This window comes from Leguminivora glycinivorella, chromosome 19, assembly GCF_023078275.1.
Source record: "Leguminivora glycinivorella isolate SPB_JAAS2020 chromosome 19, LegGlyc_1.1, whole genome shotgun sequence".
NCBI lineage: Eukaryota > Metazoa > Arthropoda > Insecta > Lepidoptera > Tortricidae > Leguminivora > Leguminivora glycinivorella.
In genome coordinates, this window is record NC_062989.1 from 13,175,880 (window position 1) to 13,200,924 (window position 25,045).

At 40.0% G+C, this 25,045-nt stretch overlaps 1 protein-coding gene across 1 annotated transcript; it reads left to right on the forward strand.

Moving 5' to 3' along the window:
- The first annotated feature begins 3,684 nt into the window (after window positions 1–3,684).
- LOC125236393 (bleomycin hydrolase) lies at window positions 3,685–24,448 on the forward strand. The gene is made up of 10 exons (XM_048143177.1): window positions 3,685–3,802; window positions 5,495–5,609; window positions 10,409–10,546; window positions 11,433–11,553; window positions 11,890–12,017; window positions 19,300–19,427; window positions 20,289–20,387; window positions 21,211–21,331; window positions 22,255–22,365; window positions 24,119–24,448. The coding sequence occupies exons 1-10, from the start codon at window positions 3,747–3,749 to the stop codon at window positions 24,239–24,241; spliced, it is 1,140 nt and encodes a 379-aa protein (XP_047999134.1). The 5' UTR covers window positions 3,685–3,746; the 3' UTR covers window positions 24,242–24,448.
- Window positions 24,449–25,045: the final 597 nt, after the last annotated feature.

Consider the following 25,045-nt stretch of genomic DNA (forward strand, 5'->3'; position numbering starts at 1 on the left):
CACAAGTCAAAATATATTCTATTGAAAATATTTCAACTTATGCTATCTCAAAGTACTCAGTCATTGTACTTGAGTGTTTTACTGGGGTAGTTGTCTCAGACTCTCAGGCACTGGAGGCCTTGGTATTTTTTCTTTCATTTATGTGTAATTTATTTCGGTTTCAATTTAATGATATTTATTGACCGACGTCAATCTACTATTATGACAATTGAAGGCTCAGATAGTATTTATCATCTGATCTAAGCGTCATTTAAGCGCACGTTCAACCAGTATAACCGTAATTTACTTCGTGTTTAGGTTATTATCATTAAGCTGATATTTGCAACAATTCAATGTTCAGTTTTTTTCCTATTGCTATTTAACTACTGTTTATAACAATTTAATGATCAGTATTATCTGCTGTATCCAACTTCGCAATTTAATGTCTTATTTTCAGCCACAAATGGCATAAAATTTCTTAGTATTTAAGTGCCAATTAAATGGTCGAAACTAAACAATACAATTGAATGTACAGAGTGCACCTCCATGTGCTGTTTCCAAATTCGCAATTTAATGCCTTATTTTCAGCCACAAATGGCATAAAATTTCATAGTATTTAGATGCCAATTAAATGGTCGATACTAAACAATACAATTGAATGTACAGAGTGCACCTCCATGTGCTGTTTCCAAATTCGCAATTTAATGCCTTATTTTCAGCCACAAATGGCATAAAATTTCATAGTACTTAGGTGCCAATTAAATGGTCGATACAATTGAATGTAAGTACAGAGTTACACCTCCGTTTAATGTCTCTTTTTTTTTTTCTTCTGCCGACTTTACTGACAAAGTAATTTAATACTCAGATGAAAACTGCTTATCATAAGTGCTTCAAAAATGTGTTTTTTTTTTATTCTATACCGTGTTTTTTTTTTCCGTTAAATTTGACACGTCGTTAGGTTCATTATCAAGAACCATCCTGTATATCACTTTTAGGTAAATATGCAATAAAAAATGTTCATCCTTTTCATACATAATAAATTAATTTATTATTGTGAGAGACCCTTAAGAATAACATTCAAGTTAGAGTCAAGTGATTGACGGCATATGTCAAAACAAATAACATTAGGAATTGTTGTGTTCAACACTCTTTTTTTTTTTAACTCGATAACCGCAAGAATTACGACGCTAGTTTCTTAGATAAATTAATTGTATTTGATGTAATGAATCTTTTTTTTTTTTTAAAGTTAACGTAATCCAATAACAACAGGGTGTATATTTCTTTATTTATTATAAGTAGGTATATTTAGCACTTAAAGTGAACCCATCTAGTTTTCTGGTTTTTAAGTAATTAAATACTCAGATAAAACTGCTCGAAATCGGCGTTAGGAATGTTTACGTAAGTCAATCCGCGACAAGAGTATTAGTCACGATTTTATGGCATGTTCAATCAATTCAAGATTCACGTTCAAGTGATAATCTATCTCTATATAAGTGTTACTTTCCCGACATATGCATAGATCCTTTCATTTGCAGCTGTAGTTCAAATAACCACTTAATGAAGTCGTGACTTACGTTACTTTTACGTAAATTCACCCATGTAAGTATACTTAATTACTTAGGTAAGTATTTATCTACTTTGTTTTGGTTTTCATCTTACTCTCAAACATCGACTAATGCTACCATAGGACATTTAAGTGTGATGGTTGTACAACATTTTATCATTCAAGTAAATGCCTTATTTAGGTAAATAGCTTAACCATTCATAAATTTAGCAACATCACATAATTTTGTGTATTAAACCAACCAACAGGTAGATGGTAACTTCACTAATTAAAAATAAATATCATTTCTTTTGGTTGGACGGAAATTATTGTAATGATTCCGGGCTGTGATTTATGTAATAAATCAATTTTATAAACCCACTACACATAAACTCAAATAACATTTTGGTACCTAAAAACATTTTGCAATCTAGGTAGGTAACCAAACCGTTTACTAGGTAGGTAGGAGCCACACACCAACACCTGTATAGGCATGACAATCTAGGAAGGCTGGCCGTATGTTGACAATTACCTCAAACGTTTTATGAATTGCATCGTTCGGTTACCTGCTTAAGGTTTATATTCGCGCGGTTGAAAGAAATAACATTTCATTTATTTTTATTTGGTTTTGACTTAATTCTTGAAAAACTGCCGTTATAATCATTTCGCTTTGTAGTATTTAATGAACACTTTCATTTAGCTTCATTACGTTCCGAAACTACTAAGAATGCCAGTAATTTAAAACGGCAGGTAACCAAACCTGTTTACAAAAAGATAACGGTGCATCATGGCGCATCGTTACTCGATTTTATAGGTTATCTTATACTATTAAACGAGCAATTCTTGTATATTTATTTATTTATTTATTTATTTATTTATATATTTATTTATATATACCGACGATCTCGGAAACCGCTCTAACGATTTCGCTGAAATTTGTTTTGTGGGGGTTTCCGGGGGTGAAAAATCGATCTAGCGTAGCCTTAGATCCCGGAAAACGCGAATTTTCGAGTTTTCATGAGTTTTTCTTTCGCATTTGTAAACGTAAAATATGGTCCTTAATTTCGCCGCGCGCGCATCGATTCCGCTTAGCTCAGTCGCACGAGGTCGGTCTAATGTACGCAGATAGATCGTAGGTGTCAGGGTTTCGAATCCCGGCCAGAAATTAAGTTTTTGTTTTTTGTCTTTTTTTTTGTTTTTGTATTTATAAGAGTTTTTTTTTATCTAAAGACGTGATATATTAAAATAGAACCGAGCGAAGCTCGGTCGCCCAGATATTGTTACTTATGTTTCTATCCCATCCTCGTCGCCACTTGTAATGTCACGCTATTATCCTATATACATTGGGTTGGCTCGCCAATACACACCGCACGTCTGTCCTCTATCTCGCTCGGACACCGACTGCCATATGTACTCGAGACACCTATACACTACAGTATGCATGTGATTACTTAGGTTAGCAAAAGATATTTGTACGCCAGTCTGTAGGCACAATGTGGAGATCTGTAGAAGTTACATATTGTAAATAGTTTTAAGACCATTTTTGTAAACCCACTATTGACAAATAAATTCATTCATTCATTCATTCATTCATGGAATATGGAATGCTCCATACCTAAAGTGACATTGTTATTCTTCTCAAAAGATAGAATCAGAGGGCAAGCCGGTGACGAACCAGGAGAGCTCCGGGCGCTGCTGGCTCTTTGCGGCCCTGAACGTCATGCGGCTGCCCTTCTGCAAGAAGTACGCCATTGATGACTTCGAGTTCTCACAGAGGTAAGATACTCTAGTGCAGAGGTAACACGCCCTCATCTAGAGGTAAGAGACCCTGTCGCAGGGGTAATGAATGCAAGAGATAGACCCAGACAGGTTGTTAAGCTCCAGCAGAAGAAGGAATCTTTCGTAGATATAAGAGAATCTCACAGACGTAAGAAATCTTATTGTTGCAGGTAAAATAATGTAAAGAGTATGATAAAAGGTATATTTCCGAGCTCATATAACCTGGCATGGCAACCTTCAAATCAAGGGTGAACAGGCATTCTGGACGAGATCACTCCATCGTAGGCCACGTCTTTGGCTTTGGCTAGTCTGTGGCCAAGAGTAAGCCAATTTATAGTTTAAAAAAAAAGAAACTATTATAAAATGAAGGAATTGTATGTAAGGCAAGTCGGTGACAACCCAGGAGAGCTCCGGGCGTTTCTGGCTCTTCGCGGCCCTGAACGCCATGCGGCTGCCCTTCTGCAAGAAGTACGCCATTGACGATTTCGAGTTCTCGCAGAGGTAAGATACCCTAGCACAAGGGTAACACACCCTCATCTAGATGTAAGAGATCCTGATATAGACGTAAGAGACCCTGACACAGGTGCAAGAGATACCTAGAAAGGTTGTTAACGCTGTTTCGAAGAGAACTTCCATCAGACATAAGATCTTTTTTGGAGGGAAGACAACCTCTCTGAGAAGAGAGACTATTTTACAGGTTTAAAGATCACCCAAGATGGCCAAAAATATCTGAAAACACTAACGCTTTGATAATAAAAGTGTTCAGATATTTGTGACCACCTCGGACGCTCCGTTATACCTGAAGGTGACTTTATAGAGTTTATAGTCAAGAGAACATCTCATAGAGAGATGTTTAAGTTAGTATTATCAGTAAGTGAATATTTTGTAGAGGTGAAATGTGTCGCTTAACTTCAAAACTGGGTAAATCCATTCTGCTACTCGTACAATGTTTATTGTCTTTCAGATCATATTATATTTTTTATGTATTCAACCTTAAAGCAGAATGGATTTACCCAGGTTTGAAGTTAAGCGACACGAATATCCTCTCATAGGGGTAACAAAACCTTACACAGATTAAAATTAAAATTATTTCGAATTCTCAATTTCTCGCAGAGGTAAGAAAGCCTCTCCCAAAGGTCAGAGAACCTTTTAGAATTCAATGCTTTGTTCGCACAGAGATAAATTATTTAAAGAGGCGTTCAAAAGCATACTCGTCCCATCTTTCGAATTTAGAATCGACAAGAGCATATTAGCAGATTAGCCAAGTATTTTATTTAAATATTCCTGTTTTCATGCTGTTTTTATGAATTTTTATTTATTGACACTGTTTTTGTGGTAGATATGAAAACCGCAACATGGCGTCATTTATATATGACCTGTGGACTGTGGAAGTTGTTTTGTATTGTTGATAAGTATATTCCATAGTTTCCCACGTAGCTCGTAGCGTAGGTATATCAACACTGCTGCCCTAGTTAAAATTATTACCTATTGTATAACCAAGATACGGGTGCATACCGCATCCAGTTACTAAGGGCATAGTCGTCATTAGATATATCGGGTCGGCCCACTTGCGCAATTATATCTAAAAATGTGAGTGTGCACGGGAAAACGTCCCACTTTGTCGATTGCTATAAAGCAGCTTTGTCAGTTTATTCATATAAAGATACAAGTAAATCTCGCCTTAATGGTAACCGACAAAGTGGGACGTTTTACTAAACACACTTACATATGTCTTCGTCTTGACAATAGCCGTGTCAACGCGAAAAGGGGTTGTATGTGCGTTACCGCTTTTTCTATAGGTACTTGTTAACAATGTAGAAACCTTAGATGTAAGAATACATGCATAATTAGTAAACAAAAAGCTATTATGTATGCTAATATGAATATTTTGCTTTTATTCTAGAAAACCCCGTGCCCGTGTGGTGACGGGTTAAGAATTTCACCACCCCCTTTCTTCCTGTGGGTGTCGTAGAAGTCGACTGTGGGATATGGGTTAAATTGTGGCGTAGGCGAGAGGCTGGCAACCTGTCACTGCAATGTCACAATTTCGTTTTATTTCAACCCCTTTTTGCCTAGAGTGGCACTGAAACTTGAGTAGTTCATGTGCTCTGCCTATCCCTTTATGGGATACAGGCGTGATTGTATGTATGTATTCTAGAAAACTTATTAAAAATACCTATTTTTTTTTTCCAGCTACCTATTCTTCTGGGATAAGATCGAGCGCTCCCACTACTGGCTGAACAATATCGTTGCCACCGCAAAACAGGGAGAGGAGTTGGACGGCCGGCTCGTCAACTTCTTATTGAAGGTAACACTTAAGTGGTAATATTTATTGAAGAACAATAGTTATTTGATTTACAAGGGTGCAAAGTTATTGTTTAACCGCACGTGTTGATTGATACTCGAGCAAGCGAAAAATTCCAATATTGAACCGCGAGTGTAGCGAGTGGTCCGGAAGTGGAATCTTGAGCGTTGTGAGGGTTTCAAGGCATGCAAGGTGCACAAACTTTGCCACCGAATGAAACACAAAATGTTTCACCATATCAACACGAAGAAAATATTAACTGTACCTATAACATACATACATAGTATACATACATACATACAATCACGCCTGTATCCCATAAAGGGGTAGGCAGAACACATGAAACTACTAAAGCTTCAGTGCCACTCTTGGCAAATAAAGGGTTGAAAGAAAACGAAACTGTGACATTGCAGTGACAGGTTGCCAGCCTCTCGCCTACGCCACAATTTAACCCATATCCCATAGTCGCCTTCTACGACACCCACGGGAAGAAAGGGGGTGGTGAAATTCTTAACCCGTCACCACACAGGCCCCTATAACATGAAACTAAATCAAATTTATCGATTTATTGAATATTCAAAATCATTACTAGGTGTTTTAGTTAAAATTTGTATGAAGTTACTTTGCACTCTTGTGAATAAAATGCAATTTTATTATTCGTTTTTAAAGTATCAAGAGAGCCTTTACAAGCCCTTACCAATTAGTATTTAATGTTTGTAAATACTGTTTTTTTTTTCATTATTGTGTCTTATGCACAAAACTATCATAGCACCTACCTACAATTTATTGCTCATTGTTTATTTTTTTTATTTTTTTTTTATTTATTTATTTTGCGACCAACATAGGATCATAATTATATTATTAAAATTAAAATACATTAAATTAATTAAATTAAAATACAGTTATGTAGCACGACCAAGTTTCCCACGCGTAACGCAGGTAGAAGGTTCCGCCGGCCCTTCCGATTCCAACGGTACCGCACCATTTTTTCTACATTGCGATGGCCGGCCACTGCAGATGCGCGGGTCCAGCGTCCCGTTACTCAGGAAGGAAGCGTCGCTTTCACCCACGCCGTCGGGTGGTATAAAAGCCCGCCGGGACACATCCCAAGTCAGTTGACATCACAGTCTGCTCCTAACTAGGACCTTACTCTAGGCCTAAGATAGCTCCTTGCTAAGTACGGAGAAAGCCCGTTCCGATCACACATTGCGTAAACCCCTGCGTTTGGCGTAAGGTCGCAATTCCGATCACACACGGAGAGTCTTCTACTAGCAAGGCGTGAGCCCGGTTCGGAGTACGTCTCGTTACGTCACCTCTTTTCGGTACACCCGCTACCGTCGCGTCCATAGTCAAAGTGAAGTTCAGTGAAAGCAACAGTGTACAGTGCTAGATATACCACTCACGGCATTCGTGTTACTTAGTGTTACTAGACTACATTGTATAAAGACTATTTGTGTAAACCTGCGTGTAACTCTTGTGTTGTCTAAATAAATCCAATTGGAATCGTTGTTGTTGTTCTGTTAAGCCAGGCCTGAACCCTCACCATCTTATAAGAGTGTCGACTTATTGGGACCCTCAACCCAATTAGTCTGCGCTCGGTAAAGGGAACACCATCACCCTTTTACCGCCTGTCACAACTGGCGCCCAACTAAGTGGCCCTGGCTTCAGAACCTAGAACACGAGCACAACACAGAGCGTAGATGGACCTCAGCATGACCGAAGAACAGCTACAGCGCATCATCGCAGCTCTAGCACCGGCAAGCAGACAAGGTTCATTCGCACGATGCAACGCAGTATACGACGGAACCGGCGACAACGAGGCTGTAGAGACGTTTCTCTCAGCCATCAAGGTGTACAAGAAAATCGAGAACATTGACGACGAGAACGCTCTCGAAGGGCTTACCCTCCTATTAAAAGGAGACGCCGCTGTCTGGTGGGAAGGCGCTAAGTCAGACGTCAAATCCTGGACGGATTTTGAAGATCGGCTTCGGCACGCGTTCGCACCGAAGATACCAGCGGACATCCTGTATCAGAAGATAATAGAACTGAAGCAGGATGCGACGACCCCTACGGAGAAATTCGTCGCAAAGAAGAGGGCGCTCATAGCCCAACTACCGGCACCAATCCCGTCGGAGACCCATCAGTTACATATGATTTATGGTCAGCTCCACTTAAGCATACGGGAAATGGTGCCGAGAAGCGCGTTCAAGACAGTGGATGAACTCCTGAAACTTGCCCGTAGCGCTGAGGAAATCTTACAAGAGAAGAGGCCTAACTGGGAACCGAAGGTTCCCCCGCTACCCGAAATCAAGAACAGGGACATCTCTAGACGCCGACAATGCACGTTCTGCCGCAGATATGGACACATGACGGCAGAGTGCCGTAGCAAACAGCCTCGACAACCGTCGAGCTCAACTGCAGGGGGAGATGTGAGCAAGGTTGCTCCATCAGCACCGGTTGGCATCAGTTGCTACGGATGCGGCAGACCCGGCGTCGTTCGCAGCAAGTGTCCTAATTGCTGCAGAAATGCAAATCCAGGAGACCAGAGCGTTGGCCTATATTCTTGGGCCCCAAGCGTACCTGGTGAAATAGGGCCAAGCCCTACAGCAAAACTTCAAGTAGGCTGTACGAAAGTTCCCTCTACGGAAGAAAGGGAGGAAATAAGAAAAGAAGCATTAGACAAGAATAGTCAGGAAGCTTTGAAGTTGCAGCCACGTGATCCAGCAGTGGTCATTCCAGCTCATGCTGAGCGTGCTAAACTTGCACCAAAACAAGATAGCTCTGACGTAAAGTCACAACGTCAGCTCGCATCATGCATAGTCACTCGGAATAGTGACTGTCCGGAGAAGATTAAACCTCCCCAAGATGCAGCGTTTGCGCTATATCATGAAGAGGTGGTGGCTCCTACGGAACCACCACTCCAGCCACTCAAAAACTTCAAGAAGAAGACTAAGAAGCCCAAGGGGCATGTAAAAGCAAAATCGATGGAAAAGAAGAAGTGCTACCTCGTGCTGGCTCCTCGCCGGGACGTCGTCGGATCCAGAGGGGAGACTGTAGCACGACCAAGTTTCCCACGCGTAACGCAGGTAGAAGGTTCCGCCGGCCCTTCCGATTCCAACGGTACCGCACCATTGTTTCTACATTGCGATGGCCGGCCACTGCAGATGCGCGGGTCCAGCGTCCCGTTACTCAGGAAGGAAGCGTCGCTTTCACCCACGCCGTCGGGTGGTATAAAAGCCCGCCGGGACACATCCCAAGTCAGTTGACATCACAGTCTGCTCCTAACTAGGACCTTACTCTAGGCCTAAGATAGCTCCTTGCTAAGTACGGAGAAAGCCCGTTCCGATCACACATTGCGTAAACCCCTGCGTTTGGCGTAAGGTCGCAATTCCGATCACACACGGAGAGTCTTCTACTAGCAAGGCGTGAGCCCGGTTCGGAGTACGTCTCGTTACGTCACCTCTTTTCGGTACACCCGCTACCGTCGCGTCCATAGTCAAAGTGAAGTTCAGTGAAAGCAACAGTGTACAGTGCTAGATATACCACTCACGGCATTCGTGTTACTTAGTGTTACTAGACTACATTGTATAAAGACTATTTGTGTAAACCTGCGTGTAACTCTTGTGTTGTCTAAATAAATCCAATTGGAATCGTTGTTGTTGTTCTGTTAAGCCAGGCCTGAACCCTCACCATCTCATAAGAGTGTCGACTTATTGGGACCCTCAACCCAATTAGTCTGCGCTCGGTAAAGGGAACAACATCACCCCTTTTACCACCTGTTACAGTTACGAAATAATATAAAATGAAATAATACTTGCCAGTGCTACTATATTTCATTAATATGACGTGAAAAATTACATTAACGTGTTTCAAGGAGTTATTTAACAATTTTTTTTTTATTACAACGTGTTTCCGGTAACACTCAAAACCTCAGACACCCCAACTGATTTTTATTTTTTTAAACTCATCTAGAGTATTAATTATTTAATCTGATGGTTACTTTTTTTTAAATTGAATTTTTAATTTTCTGTACAGCTCTACTTGACTTTTAGCTCTACACTCAATAAAATAATTGCTAACTTCCATCATAAACCATAAAACTATTTATTTGTGTATGTTATTGCAACGACATAAGGTTTACCAATAGACAGCTAAGATGTCACTGTAAAACACTTTAAAGCTTTGTCACAGTAAACTTCAAATTGGACAGGTAATCGCAGTAAGCAAATTTAAACCCAATATTCAAAATGACAAGGTTGTAATTAGGTACGAGTTCAATTTGTTATGACTTATGATAAACATTAAGATTAACAACAACGTCAAACTCGTAGCGGAAAAAGTAATCGTCCAAGTAACCAGCCAGTATTAATACCCCTAAATACTGAAAAAGGTAAACAACCTCTAGCAATGCGATATACACAATGTTGTATTACGAGTACAATAGAATAGGCACGTAAAAAATAACGAATAATACTAATTTAAATAAAAATATTACCCCCATATCGATTCTACTCTCGATTCTGAACAAACTGTTTTCAGGTTTTTAGTGTTAAGTGAAACACGGTGTATAGGAAACAGGTAAATCATTTGACCACAATCTCACCTGATGGAAAATGCTGATGCAGTCTAGGATGAAGCATACTTACTATATCAACTATATGTCTATAAACATACCCCATTCAGCTATTATATTTAGAGGCAGCAAGTAGCTCTTCTCCCTACCCTATATGATTAAATGCTTATCCTGACTTAAAGTCATATTAAAATAACGTTATTCTCTAGAGTTGCCATTTTTTCTCCAGGACCCGATAAACGACGGCGGGCAATGGGACATGATCGTGAACCTGGTGAACAAATATGGCGTCATGCCCAAGAAATGCTTCCCTGAGTCCTTCAGCTCAAGGAAGAGTTTACATATGAACGCGCTCATCAAAACCAAGGTAAGTAGGTAAACCTTTAGTGTCAGAGCGTTTTCTTATTATCCGACTCGATGTCGGATGTAGGAAGGTTGTCAAAGGCAGGTTGCAAAAATCTAACAAGGGAGTTACTTATTCGTTAGTCCAAAACTTATCAATTTATTTCGATAAGCTGTGAGTCGCTTCCGTAAATAAACTCGTACCCATTTACACTTGAAAGTTGTCAGCTTACGAAAGTAGTCAAATCTTAAATAAGCTACTTACAAAAACCATTTACATTTGAAAGTTTTGCGTAAGTCGCTTACGTAAACGGTAAAACTCACAGGGGTAAAGGCGGCTTTGCACTGGCTTACCACTAGGCTTGTGTCGTTCACGAACTATGAACTGTTAGGAATAAAATCCCATCAATGACCGAAATGAACTGAATCTTTCCGTGGTCTGTGAATCGGTCTTTGCTCATTTAGTTCAGTATAGGATCGGCGAGCGCGAGCGGTTTGGATCGAGAACGAATGTGTGACTGCGCCGACCGAGAGCGAGAGCTACTTAGCAGAGCAACAAAAAAAGTCAAGTTTTCATATTAAACTTCGGTTACTTACAACCTTTCGGCCCGGAAAGTTTCTATCTGTAGACTATTCGTATCATTTTGACACTATTCGGTCCCATTCGTTCTGATCTTTCTGACCGCAGTGGTCGCTGGTCTGGCTGAACTAAATGAGCAAAAGACCTAAATGAGCGAACTAGTTCGTGGGAGCGATTGAACGAGATCGGAGCGCTCCGATCAACGAACGAAACGGCACAAGCCTACTTACCACACACGGGTTTCGGAATATTAGTCTCCGATATCAAAACCGCTATTATTTTGTATCCAAAATCCATTTCTAATATTTAAAGTTGATGATTTCTGTTCCAGCTTCGAGAATTTGCAAAAGAGCTACGCGACTTAGTTGCCAAGAAGGCAACCGACGAAGATATCCAAGCCACCATCAACAAACAGACCGCTGTCATCTACCACATTGTTGCCACTTGCTTAGGTATGTTATATTAATTTATAATTTTCCTCAGACAAGTCTATCCCATCTAAATGCCTTATGGCACATGCACTTTGTAAACTTAAAACTTAATGATATTAGTGGAGAGAAAAACTGTTATTTTCGAGCATTCTCGGCTTCGTTCGGCTTAGCATTATGGTTGCTAATCAATACATTTTATTCTTATTTAACAGCATACAACTTCTCTTTTTGCATGCACAGCCACTAATGAGATAAAATCTTGAATTTTAACAGCCCTGAGCCAAATGGGCTAGTGCCATGGATAAGGGTATGTAGGTGTAGTTTATAATATAATAATAATTGATTTTTTTTTAACAGGAACACCTCCAGAAAAATTCACGTTCGACTACTACAATAAGGAGAAAGCGTACAACACGCTTGGCAGCCTGACGCCTAAGGAGTTCTATGACAAGCACGTCAGGCCGCTATTTGATGTCGACGATAAGGTGACCACATCATCGATGTACTAGTTATAGACGGTCAACCAAATCTAAGCCCAAAAAAGGCGGCAAAGAAAAATGTAGGGCTCAGCGGCCGAATGTCTTCATAAAGCGCGTGCCTTGACGTTGGCGGAATCATCAATGAGCCATAAGACTTCAAAAATAAAAACCGGCCAAGAGCGTGTCGGGCCACGCTCAGTGTAGGGTTCCGTAGTTTTCCGTATTTTTCTCAAAAACTACTGAACCTATCAAGTTTAAAATAATTTTCCTAGAAAGTCTTTATAAAGTTCTAGTTTTGTGATTTTTTTCATATTTTTTAAACATATGGTTCAAAAGTTAGAGGGGGGGGGACGCACTTTTTTTCCTTTAAGAGCGAAAATATTAATATTATCAAAAAATGATCTTAGTAAACCCTTATTCATTTTTAAATACCTATCCAACAATATATCACACGTTGGGGTTGGAATGAAAAATAATCAGTCCCCACTTTACATGTAGGGGGGTACAAAATATTTCTTTCCTTTTTTTATTTGACTACTTTGTCGGCGTGATTGATGTACATATTGATACCAAATTTCAGCTTTCTAGTGCAAACGGTCACTGAGATTATCCGCGAACGGACGGACGGACAGACAGACATGGCGAAACTATAAGGGTTCCTAGTCGACTACGGAACCCTAATGATTGAAAATGTAGATTGTATGGGCGTTTAATTTTACTAGGGTTGTCCAAATTAGTTTAAGTAATTAAGTACTTTTGATATACGTGCGAGTGCATACCTAGCTATAGATATACAGTATATACAGTCCACATCGATTTGAAGTTAGTTTAGAATAAAGGAGCATCCAGAGCACACGTTGTTTTAAATCAAAATTCCCGGCTCATCCTAAAACCATCCTTACCGCCTGAACATATGGTCCATAACGAACCGGACAGAGTGTCACCTGTGGTCGAGCGGCGAGCGCTCGGGAACAAAAGGCGGCTAGCGGTAATCGAGATAAGGATGAGCCGGACGAGTGTTAACTGCAAGTTTTAAGTGCAATTATAATCACGCGTAATAACATCGAGTTTGAACTTTTGTGAATAACTTTCGACTATTGGAATCTATAAGTGACTTTTGAGACTTTTTCGCTTCAATTTATTACGCTTAACATTGTGAGTGAGTTAAAATATCGAACTGAGCAATATAAACCGAGTTTTGAGACATTTTCTTCTGAGTGCTAAGTTATCTACCTACTTATACCTACGAACATTAGTGAGTTGTACGAGTCATCATGCCTACATTACAAGAGCTTATTAATTATCAAGAGGAGTTAATTGAGAAGTTAAAGAACTCCGAGAAAAATCACAAGAAAGCGCCTAAAGAGAGAATTAAGCAGCCGTATTTAGAAACTAGACTTGCAATACTTGAAGATCAATTTAAGGAGTTTCAATGCGGCCACAAGGCGATTATTTCTGAAGCGTCAGGAGATAGAACGGAAACATATTTTACACAACTGAGATATGAGGAGTTCGAGGAGAATTACGTGCAATACAAAACGAGTTTATTGGAATCTTTGACAAAGTTTGTGCAACCAAGTACACAATCATTGCCGCAAACTCGTAACATTACGATTACCAGTGAAAATGCTACCAATAGTTGTGACGTAAAATTACCTCGCATTATTTTGCCCACATTTAGTGGTAAATATGAAGAATGGCAAACGTTTTATGATATGTTTTCCTCTTTAATCCACACAAATAAGAGTATTACGGCGGTTCAAAAAATGCATTATTTGAAAAGTAATTTATCTGGCGAGGCACTGAGTTTATTAAGTAATTTTTCGACCACCGACGCAAATTATGATGACGCTTGGAAACAATTAGTTCGACGTTACAATAACAAGAGATATAATTGCAATGCGGTTATGAGGAATTTATTTTCGACCAAGAAAATACAAACTGAGTCTGCTAACGCAGTGAGGCATTTATTGGACACCACGTCAACATGTTTGAAGTCGTTGCAGAATATGGGCATCACCACGAGTACTTGGGACGTAATAATAGTGTATTTGGTGATTACAAAATTAGACGCTGAATCTATCAAACAATGGGAACAGCATTTGAATATGCTAGGCGATGATTTACCTACCTGGGAACAGTTACGTGAGTTTTTAGAGTACAGATTCAGATCATTAGAGATGATTGACACCAACACGTCCCGCCCAGCACCACCAGCGAAGCCTGCAGCTAAAGTTAAAACATTTCACACTGCCATCGAGAACAAAGTCAAGACGAGTGACATCGAGTGTGCTATGTGCCATGAGACCCATCACATTTATCAATGCAAGCAGTTTGGTTCCATGACACCCCAAGGACGTCAAGATTTTGTGCAAAACAATAAACTATGTTTTAACTGCCTGATGCCTACACATTCTGTATTGAAGTGTCGTCTGACGACGAGTTGCCGTAAATGCGGAAGGAGACACCACACTCTTCTTCACTTCGACAGAGATGACAACCAGGAGGCCAGAGTTACGAGCGAGGTTGCTGCGTCATCTGCGTCACCGAGTGCACCATTACCTGAGAAACTGAACAAACCACGAGGTGACACAAATATTACTGCAGCGTTTTCGAGAGGTGCGCTTCAACCTAATCATGTAATACTCGCGACGGCTAGAGTTAAGGTATTTGATTCAACTGGTTGTAAACAAGATATTAGAGCTTTAATTGATCAAGGTAGTATGGTTTCTTTTATCACTGAGTCAACTGTTCAATTACTTGGTCTCAAACGTAGACCTATAAGTACTTCGGTGTCAATGCTAGAGGAGTGTAGTTTAAATGCTAAATATATGGTTTCATTTCTCATCACATCATGCCACGACCCAACTAGTTCAGTAGAAGTTTGTGCTTTCGTGTTACATTCTTTAACTGCTTCACTTCCAGCTACCAAGCTTAACGTGCAAAAATGGAGCGAGATTGAAGACTTACCTTTAGCAGATCCTGAGTATTCAACGCCAGGTAAGATTGATATCCTTCTAGGTGCCGAGGTGTATGCAGAAATAATACTGGCGGGGTTGTTCAAGAAGCGTGCAGAGGGACGCAAAGGAACCATGATAGCACAAAACACCATGCTCGGCTGGATCGTGTCTGGTCGAGCAGTAAGAGGATCTGAGACTCAGGTGAGTACGAGACTGATTAGTATGCATGTTCATATACAGGAAGATGACTTATTGAAAAAATTTTGGGAGATGGAGAACGAGCCTAACAGTATTGAGAAAGAGATGACGAAGAGTGAGCAACAATGTGAGGAGTTTTTTAACTCAACGACTGTGAGAGATGACGATGGCAGACTTGTAGTGAGACTACCATTTTCAACTGAGGACCCTAAGTGTCAATACGGCAATTCTAAGGAAATTGCTATCAAGAGATTAGAGATATTAGAGAGAAAATTACTGAGAGAACCTAAACTACGAGAAGAGTACAACAAGGTAATGGAAGAGTACCTAAGTCTTAACCACATGAGAGCAGTGAGTGAGAGAGAGCTAGAGAATCATAAGGCAGTGTATCTTCCTTTCCACGCTGTGATCAGGGAGGACAAGGAGACAACCAAATTTAGAATTGTTTTTAATGCTTCTAGCAAAGGAGACAACAATATCTCCTTAAACGATGATCTCCTTGTCGGCCCTAAATTGCAGCAAGACTTGAGACACATTTTAATGAGAGCTAGGAGTCACAAAATCTGCCTTGTCGCAGATATCATCAAAATGTACAGAATGATTCGTGTAGCTGAGGAGGACACGGATTTCCAGAGAATCGTTTGGCGATTTAAGTCATACGGGTCAGAGCCAATACAATACTACAAGCTATTGAGATTGACGTTCGGGACGGCTTGCGCACCTTATTTGGCCGTTAAGTCATTACAAAAACTCGCTGAGTTAGAGGAGAGTAAGTACCCATTAGCTGCGAGAATAACCAAACGAGACTTTTACATGGACGACTTAATCACTGGAGCTGAGACTGAGGCTGAGGCACTACGAATATTTAACGAGATGAATGAGTTGATGAGATCTGGTGGTTTTGAGCTTCAAAAATGGAACACTAACTCGAAAACCTTACTTGACAAGATTGTAGGGAATAAAGAGTCATCTGATCAGACAGTGCACCTGAAACTGAATCATACGATGAAGGTTCTTGGTGTGAGTTGGAACAGAGATACTGATAACTTTGAGTATACACTCAATTTATCAGAAGTTCAAGGACCCATAACTAAGAGAAAAGTACTGTCCGACGTAGCGAGGCTGTACGATCCCCTGGGGTGGATTGCACCAGTCGTGGTTGTCGCAAAAATCTTCATTCAGAAGTTGTGGAAGTCGGGGCTTGAGTGGGATTCTCCGTTAACAGAAGAGTTGGTAAGTGAGTGGATGTCGTTCAGAGAGGCATTAGTAGACCTGAAGCAGCTGGCGATACCAAGATGGCTGAATGCTACACCGAGATCAGAGATCGAGCTACATGTCTTTGCAGACGCTTCAAAGTCAGCGTTTGCAGCAGCGGTCTACGTGAGAGTGGTTGAGCACAACGGTGTACACGTGCACCTGGTAACAGGTAAGACAAAGGTAGCCCCAACAGAGAGAGAAATTTCCATTCCGAGATTAGAGCTGTGTGCTGCGGCTCTAGCAGCGAAACTTATATTTGAAGTTGCACAGGTAATGAGCGTGCCCAAAGAGAACCTACACGGTTGGACAGACAGTACTATAGTTCTTGCCTGGCTCAAAGGAGGATCAGCTCGTTGGAGTACATTTGTGAGTAATCGAGTGTCCACGATATTAAACATACTAGAGTTTGAACAATGGGGTCATGTACCTACTGAGTTTAACGCTGCTGACTGTGCGTCTCGTGGTTTACATCCAAGAGATTTACTAGACCACACGTTATGGTGGACTGGTCCACAATGGTTAGCTCAACCTGACTTTGTGAAAAAAGACACAAGAGTAGAAGACACACATGAGGAGGAAAGAGTCACATCTTTAACTGTTGTATCCCATGTTGATGAAGAACCCCCAATCTGGTCGAGGTTTTCTTCATTATCGAGACTGTTAAAAGTTATTTCATATTGTAGAAGAGTATTAAATCTAAAATTGCCAATAATTGAGAGAGTTAAATTACCTAAATTTATAACTTCTGAGGAAATGGATAAGACTTTGCTGTCGTGTATTAACCAAGTGCAAGAGAAAGAGTTTTCTCATGAGATAAAACAGTTAAAGAGTAGAGGAGTTGTGCCTAAAAAGAGTTGTCTGCGCACTCTTTGTCCTTTTTTGGATCAAAATGGGACATTAAGAGTTAGTGGCAGAATACATCAATCTGATGCAAGTTACGATACGAGACATCCGGTGATTATGCCTGGTAAAAATCATTTTACCATGCTATTAATAATTGATGCTCATCATCGTACGTTGCATGGCGGTCCTCAAGTAATGCTAAATTATTTAAGATCAAAATACTGGATATTGCAAGTGAAGGATCGTACTAAAAAAGTTTACAGAGAGTGTGTCACGTGTTTGAGATATTCGAGACAAAAGTCTACTCCTTTAATGGGACTTCTACCTGAGGCAAGAATGAAACCCAGTAAACCTTTTAAAGCTACGGGAGTAGATTACTGTGGGCCTATAAATATAAGGTTTTCACCAGGCAGAGGAGCTAAGTCTTTTAAAGGTTATATATGCCTGTTCGTGTGCATGGTTACTCGAGCCATACATCTCGAGGCAGTTACGGATCTGACAGCCAAGGGTTTCATTGCTGCCTTTAGGCGTTTTTCTGCAAGGAGAGGTCACTGCCAAGACTTGTATAGTGACAACGGCACTAATTTCATTGGTGCTGACAGAGAGATGAGAGACATGTTCAACACTGCTAAGTCATCATTACCTGATGAAATAGCAGCAATACTTACTTTGGAGCATACAACATGGCACTTCATCCCTCCGCACGCGCCAAATTTCGGCGGTCTTTGGGAGGCTGGAATTCGTAGTACCAAGGGGCATTTGAGGAAGGTAATAGGAAATAGCACACTCACTTATGAGGAATTAGCGACAGTCCTGGCGCAGGTAGAATCATGCTTGAATTCTCGTCCTTTATCTGTATTGAGCGATGATCCTAATGACCCTCTACCCTTGACACCAGGTCACTTTTTGGTAGGCGAACCATTGATTAATATTGCTGATGAATATAAGCCTGAGAGTAATGTAATAGGTTTAGATCGATGGCGCTTAACGCAAAAAATTGTATCAGATTTTTGGAAACGGTGGTATAAAGAATATTTGGTAACTCTTAGTCAAAGATATAAATGGAATTCTAATGCTACTACCGAACCTGAGATTAATGATGTTGTTGTGTTGAAAGAGGACAATGTACCTCCTGCTAAATGGATTTTAGGCAAGATCATTCAAAAGCATACTGGGCCTGACAATATAACAAGAGTTGTTACTGTGAAATGTAAATCAGGTATATTGAAGCGTCCAGTTAGCAAATTGTGTGTAATAACTAAGTGATGTTTTACATAACCGATATTGTATTAGTTTTAAGCGCCGACTGTGTTATGTTTAACATTTTATTTTTCTGTAGTGATTAGAGATTTTGCCGTGTAATTAAAGAACTATGTTCTTGGCGGGCGGAATGTCCAAATTAGTTTAAGTAATTAAGTACTTTTGATATACGTGCGAGTGCATACCTAGCTATAGATATACAGTATATACAGTCCACATCGATTTGAAGTTAGTTTAGAATAAAGGAGCATCCAGAGCACACGTTGTTTTAAATCAAAATTCCCGGCTCATCCTAAAACCATCCTTACCGCCTGAACAAGGGTTTAAAAGTAGCGTAACATGAGCTGCGCAACGTGTAATCTTTAGTGTTGCGAGAGTATACTTTCGATGCTCGATAGTTAAAAATGAACCATGTATAAAGAGTCTTAGTGAGAAGCCAGCCAGTTAGTGAGAAGGTATAGGAAAGTTTTCTTTCAGTCGACCTTTGCTAGGGTTTTATGGGGATGACTCACATTCAGTATAAAATATAAATATTGGGGACACCTTACACAGATCAACTTAGCCCCAAACTAAGCAAAAGCTTGTACTATGGGTGCTAAGCGACGATATACATACTTAAATAGATAAATACATACTTATATACATAGAAAACATCCATGACTCAGGAACAAATATCTGTGCTCATCGCACAAATAAATGCCCTTACCGGTAGATTTTTCAGATGGACATCCTCATTCTTCCCCTATTATATGTCCCTGATTGTTTTTTAGGTGTGCCTGGTGAGTGACCCGCGAGCGAGCAACCCGTTTGGAAGGTTGTTCACCCTACAGTGCCTCGGCAACGTGGTCGGCGGCCGCCAGACCGCTTATAATAACCAACCTATCGAAACTCTCATGCAGTAAGTAAAATTTTAACCGTTTAAAAACATTCTTTGAGCATGCTTGTGCCGCTGCCTAAACTTAGAGAAAAAAGCGGCAGTGACACAAAAAATTAGTATTCTGAATCATTTTTTTCCGCCTGGCGGCGATACTGTGGCGCCGGGTCTTTCTGACAGCAAACTTCAAAATCCTTAGTGGTTCAAACTTATTGGTGAAAAACAAAACCCTCATAAAATATATAGAGGAGAAAAATGCGGAAGAAGCGCTGGTAGCCTAGTGGTAAGAGCGTTCTACTTTCGATTCGGAGGTCGCGGGTTTGAACCCCGGCTCGTACCAATTACTTTTTCGGAACTTATGTGCGAAATGTCAGTCGCTTTTCGGTGAAGGAAAACATCGTAAGGAAACCGGACTAATTCCAATAAGGCCTAGTTACCCTTCGGGTTGGAAGGTCAGACGGCAGTCGCTTTCGTAAAACCAGTGCCTACGCCAAATCTTGGGATTCGTTGTCAAAGCGGACCCCCGGCTCCCATGAGCCGTGGCAAATGCCGGGATAACGCAAGGACGATGATGATAAAAATGCGGAATTTATATGGAAGTAACGACCGGTTTGACGAGCGGTCTGGCGCAGTAGGTACTGACCCTGCCTGCTGCGCCGCGGTCCCGGGTTCGAATCCCGGTAAGGGCATTTATTTGTGTGATGAGCACTGATATTTGTTCCTGAGTCATGGATGTTTTCTATGTATATAAGTATTTATATATTATATATATCGTTGTCTGAGTACCCACAACACAAGCCTTCTTGAGCTTACCGTGGGCCACAGTCAATCTGTGTAAGAATGTCCTATAATATTTATTTAGTAACGCGTTTGGACTGTTTACAGAGTGGTGAAGGACAGTATAGCGGGCGGCGAGGCGGTGTGGTTCGGGTGCGAGGTGAGCAAGCGATTCGAGCGCAAGAACGGCCTCGAGGATCTAGACGCGTGAGTATTTTCTTACAAATTACCGCTGTCATTTCTTCTTTCGTTTAAGCTCATCTTTAACATGTCTTTACATCAATATAATTGACAACTTATCTGTATCAATTTTGCCCCAAATTTGTAACTCGGATGTAAGCTACAGCACAGGCCTCGCCTATATAGTGTAGGAACCAGCGGGCCGCGGGAATTCAGAAAATTGTCACTGAAAATAATAGGCAAGTCACCGTTTTCAACCGGTATTTTAGTGACAAAATTCCGTATGCGAGATTCAAAAATCGCCCTCCAGGTCAACGTCATAAGGATGCGTCACAAGCGATGTTCTCTCAAATTCTGTATTGTCTTAGTTTAATTTCTTCCTTAATTAAATTTAATTAATGTTGAATTTGTGTAGATAAATAAATGTTTTAATGTTTAATTTCACATGTAAATGTATTCTTGTTGAAGCACTGAACACGTGTAAGTGAAATATGTAAAACTCATGTGTGGTCAGTGTGGTTGACTCGTGTATCGGTTTACAACCAAGGACACCATTTTATTATCGTTTAATAAACCAAGGACATCATTTTATTATCCATACTAATATTATCAATGGGAAAGTGTGTGTCTGTTTGTTTGTCCGTTTTCCACGGCAAAACGGAGCGACGTATTGACGTGGAGACATAAGCTACTTTTTGTCTCTTTCTAACGCGAGCGATGCCGCGGGCAAAAGCTAGTCGTTTTATAAACCAAGGACACCATTTTATTCGTACCAGCTTTTGTGAATTAACTTGTATTTTTTTTTCTTTTACTGTAGTTTTGTATTATCTCACTTTTTTTTGTAATTCAGGCATGACTACAAACTGGTTTTCAACACGGAGGTGCAAATAGGGCTGCAGAAGGCAGACCGACTCCACTATGGCGACTCGTGTATGACCCATGCTATGGTCTTCACCGCTGTGGGAACTGATGTGAGTTAAGTTTTTAAAATTAAATGGCTTCAGTCCATTAGGACTATTTTGCCAGTGTCAAGGTGATATGAGCTAATTGTTATTGATTTTGGTACGGTAAGTACGACAGTCTACGGTGAGTTAGCACTTGATAGCTAGATTCTACAAGAGCACGTGGACTACCGGCCGTTGACGATAAAAAAGTGGCTAAACACGTTTCGAGATTAATTCTTCATCAGCTTCTCACTACAACATTAGTTTACTGCATAATAAGCGATCGATATTACACTTTAAACAACATTAATGAGCAAAAGAAAAATAAATTATTCACGACACGAGACCGCTAAAATGTAAAAACCGGAAGTCGACTGATGTGAGTTGTAATGTCAAATTATTGCATGAAAGAAAATTTATTGAGAATTTTGCATGACTCATTGCTTTGATGTTCACAAAATTCCGTCTTTCATAATTCCTACCTACATTAAAAAACGAGCATCCGACATTGAGTTCTATAGCGCCGCGCGAAGGTCACCACTGAATAGACCGCAAGTGCGCGGCCGCCGGCATGTACTTGTAGCTCGACATCTCATCATCTGAGCCACCCCTGCGTGAGGAGCCGAATGGCATTTCTCCGACGCGAAGCGAAACGCCGCGAAAGGTAGTCTTGCGCTGTCGCCCCAATACGCACGAGCGATAGAGATAGATATCTACGAGCGTTTCGTTTCGTGAGCGTTTGTGCCATTCGGCTACGTACCCGATAGTTATCTCTCTTAGGGTCAGTTGCGTCAACCACATTTGACAGACACATCATCGTCACGCAGCAGACGTCTATGGAAATACCCATACAATAAAATTTAACGAACGCTTTAACGGTGACAAACGGTTTGATGCAACCGGCCCTTATTGTGTGATCTATATAAAGCAATTTATATATTTGGCTACAGGAAAGCGGCAAGCCGACCAAGTTCAGAGTAGAGAACTCTTACAGCGACAAGGAATATGACAAAGGATACCTTCTACTCACCGAGCCCTGGTTTAGAGAATTCGTCTTCGAGGTAAAGTTTATACTTTTTAATAAATTCGTGGTTTAAAGGCACTTTAGCAATCGGGAAGTCGAAACCAAATTCAAAGGTGTTCGTAGATGGCGCTATCATAGCGTGCCCCTGTCTTAATATTTTATCTATGAGATTTGATTTAAAGTGCTGGAATCCAGACCAAAAAAGTCCGAGAAAAAAACATGATTTTAAAGATACAGGCAAGCTACGATGGTGCGATCCGGAATATATTTCGACCAACCATTCCCATTGCTAAAAGCGATGGTTCATTGATTTAAATCGTAGGTAGTCGATAAAATGAGAAATCTTATCACTGGTAGAAAAGAGGATATGATATAATAGAAGAGAGTAAAATGTGTAATCACAGTGCATAGACTGCCATCTCTCGACACAAGCTTAAAACTTTTGAACCTCAGATTTGACTATTTGGCCCATATTCTTAGCTTGATATGTGTTAAATTTTCAAATATTAATATTAGCGCCATCTAGATAGATAGATAGATAGATGATTTATTTCACGAAAAAAATTACAATATAAGTTTGTGTTTCTGTACAAAAATATAAGAATTCCCATCATGATCGTCATAAAATTAAAAACTTAGAGATAACAGGAATAATATTAATAATAAATCATCATATTGTGTCCCCCAATAAGGATCGTCATTTTCCAAAATTTAACAATAAAAACAAATTAATAAAAATTAAAATTAAAAATTAATTAACATAAGTATGTAAATACTTACAAATCAAAATACAAATCGATTATTAAAGGAATGTCACACACAAAGATAAAAGATGAAAATATAATGTCATTATTAAATTTCAATGTAAAAATAATATCTCCCAATAAGAATCGTCAACAAAAATAAGTATAAAAATAACAATCTTAAATAAAATTAAATCTCCCAATAAGGATCGTCATTTACGTAAAAAATATCAAAAATAAAACAATAGCAATTAATAATAATAACAACAACAAATCATCAAAATTTCAATTCCATATACTCTTTTATTGAGTATAGAGGATTTTTCACCAAAAGGTTTCTCAATTGACGCCTGAATGTTTCGTCACTTGGCTCATTTCTTAGTTCGGCGGGTAGGTGCTCGAAATAAGTCGGTCCGATGACACGAGGGTTCCTTGTTGAAAGTGCCATGCGACGAGGGACACTTTTTAGGCGTCCTGTTGATCGTAGCAGTTTCCCCGGACAGTGTACTCGTTTAAATTGACTTATGTTGTTGCGCACGAACATGAGTACTTCGAACATGTGTTGTGAGTAGTGAGTCAATATACGCTGCGAAACAAAAAGTTCTCTGCAGGGGTATCGGCATTTCACTCCAACAAGTGTCCTTAATGCCTCTTTTTGTATTAGGAGGACCCTGTTCTAGTCGAGCGTTTCCCATAGGTGTAACGCGTGTAATCTTGGCCACCGTACCTTTTTCTCTATGGCTTTGAGATACGTTTTTTCTTAGACTTTATCCGTCTATACGGAGTTACATATGTCTTTGCTGGTAGTGAACGATGAACGTGTAAAATTATTATAAGAACGGGCAAGTTCCTTATTTTTACATGAACATTCTAAGTAACAATGTAACATTTAAAATAAAATAAATAAATAAATATTGGAGACACCTTACACAGGTCAACTTAGCTCCTAACTAAACAAAGCTTGTACTATGGGTGCTAAGCGACGATATACATACTTAAATAGATACACACACACACACACATAGCTTATTTTGGTTTTGTTCATAGGTGGTGGTAGACAAAAAGTATGTCCCCGGAGAAGTGATGGAGGTGTTCAAGCAGACCCCACAAGTCCTGCCTGCCTGGGACCCCATGGGCACCCTGGCTTGCCCGCTGTGCTCTAAGGAATAACTAGCTTGTACTGTGACCACACGTGGTTAGTTTAGCTGGCAAATTAGAGGACAAGACTTTACTTTTACATGTTTATTACAGTGGAGTTCATAAATATATGTACATTTGGGCCATTTTTTTTTTCAAAGTTGTCTACCCCACTTTTGGATTTGGCAATTTTGTGGTTTCCACTCAGAATCGCGAGCTCTTTCAATACTAATAGGAGAAAAAAAGTGTCCCAAGGTATTTTTCCCATTCCGTTACCATCTTTTCATACATTTTGTATGGCGGTACCGGAATGGAAGGTTTGAAATATGTATGGAAATCTTGGGACATTTTTTTTTCTCCTATCAGGATCGAAAGACCTCGCGATTCTGAGTATGAATCGCGTAAAAAATGGCCATGTTACAAAAAAAGTGCGGTGGACAACTGTGAAAAAAAAATGGCCCATTTTTTCACCTTATTGCAGCAAGGTGAAGAAATACACATATTATGAACTCGAAGGTACAAGCAATAACTTCTTCTGTTTTCCGGCCGGTATGTCTCAGATTTCACTAAATGAAGTTAAAGCTTCACGGCTCCGTTGAACAGAAAAATGTATACACACCTTGGCCAGTAAATAATAAAGGCTCCAGGAGGCACACTGACATTTTATCCCGCCAGGTGGCGCCTGTGCAAGTGCCTAGCATGTCACTGTCATTCATATGAGAGAGAGAGAGAAAACATATCATCTTCTCGCTCTCACATATGAAATTCTTTATCTGTGCAATAGACTAATAGGGTGGCGCCATCTGTCATAACCTTTGAGCACAGTATAATAAAGAG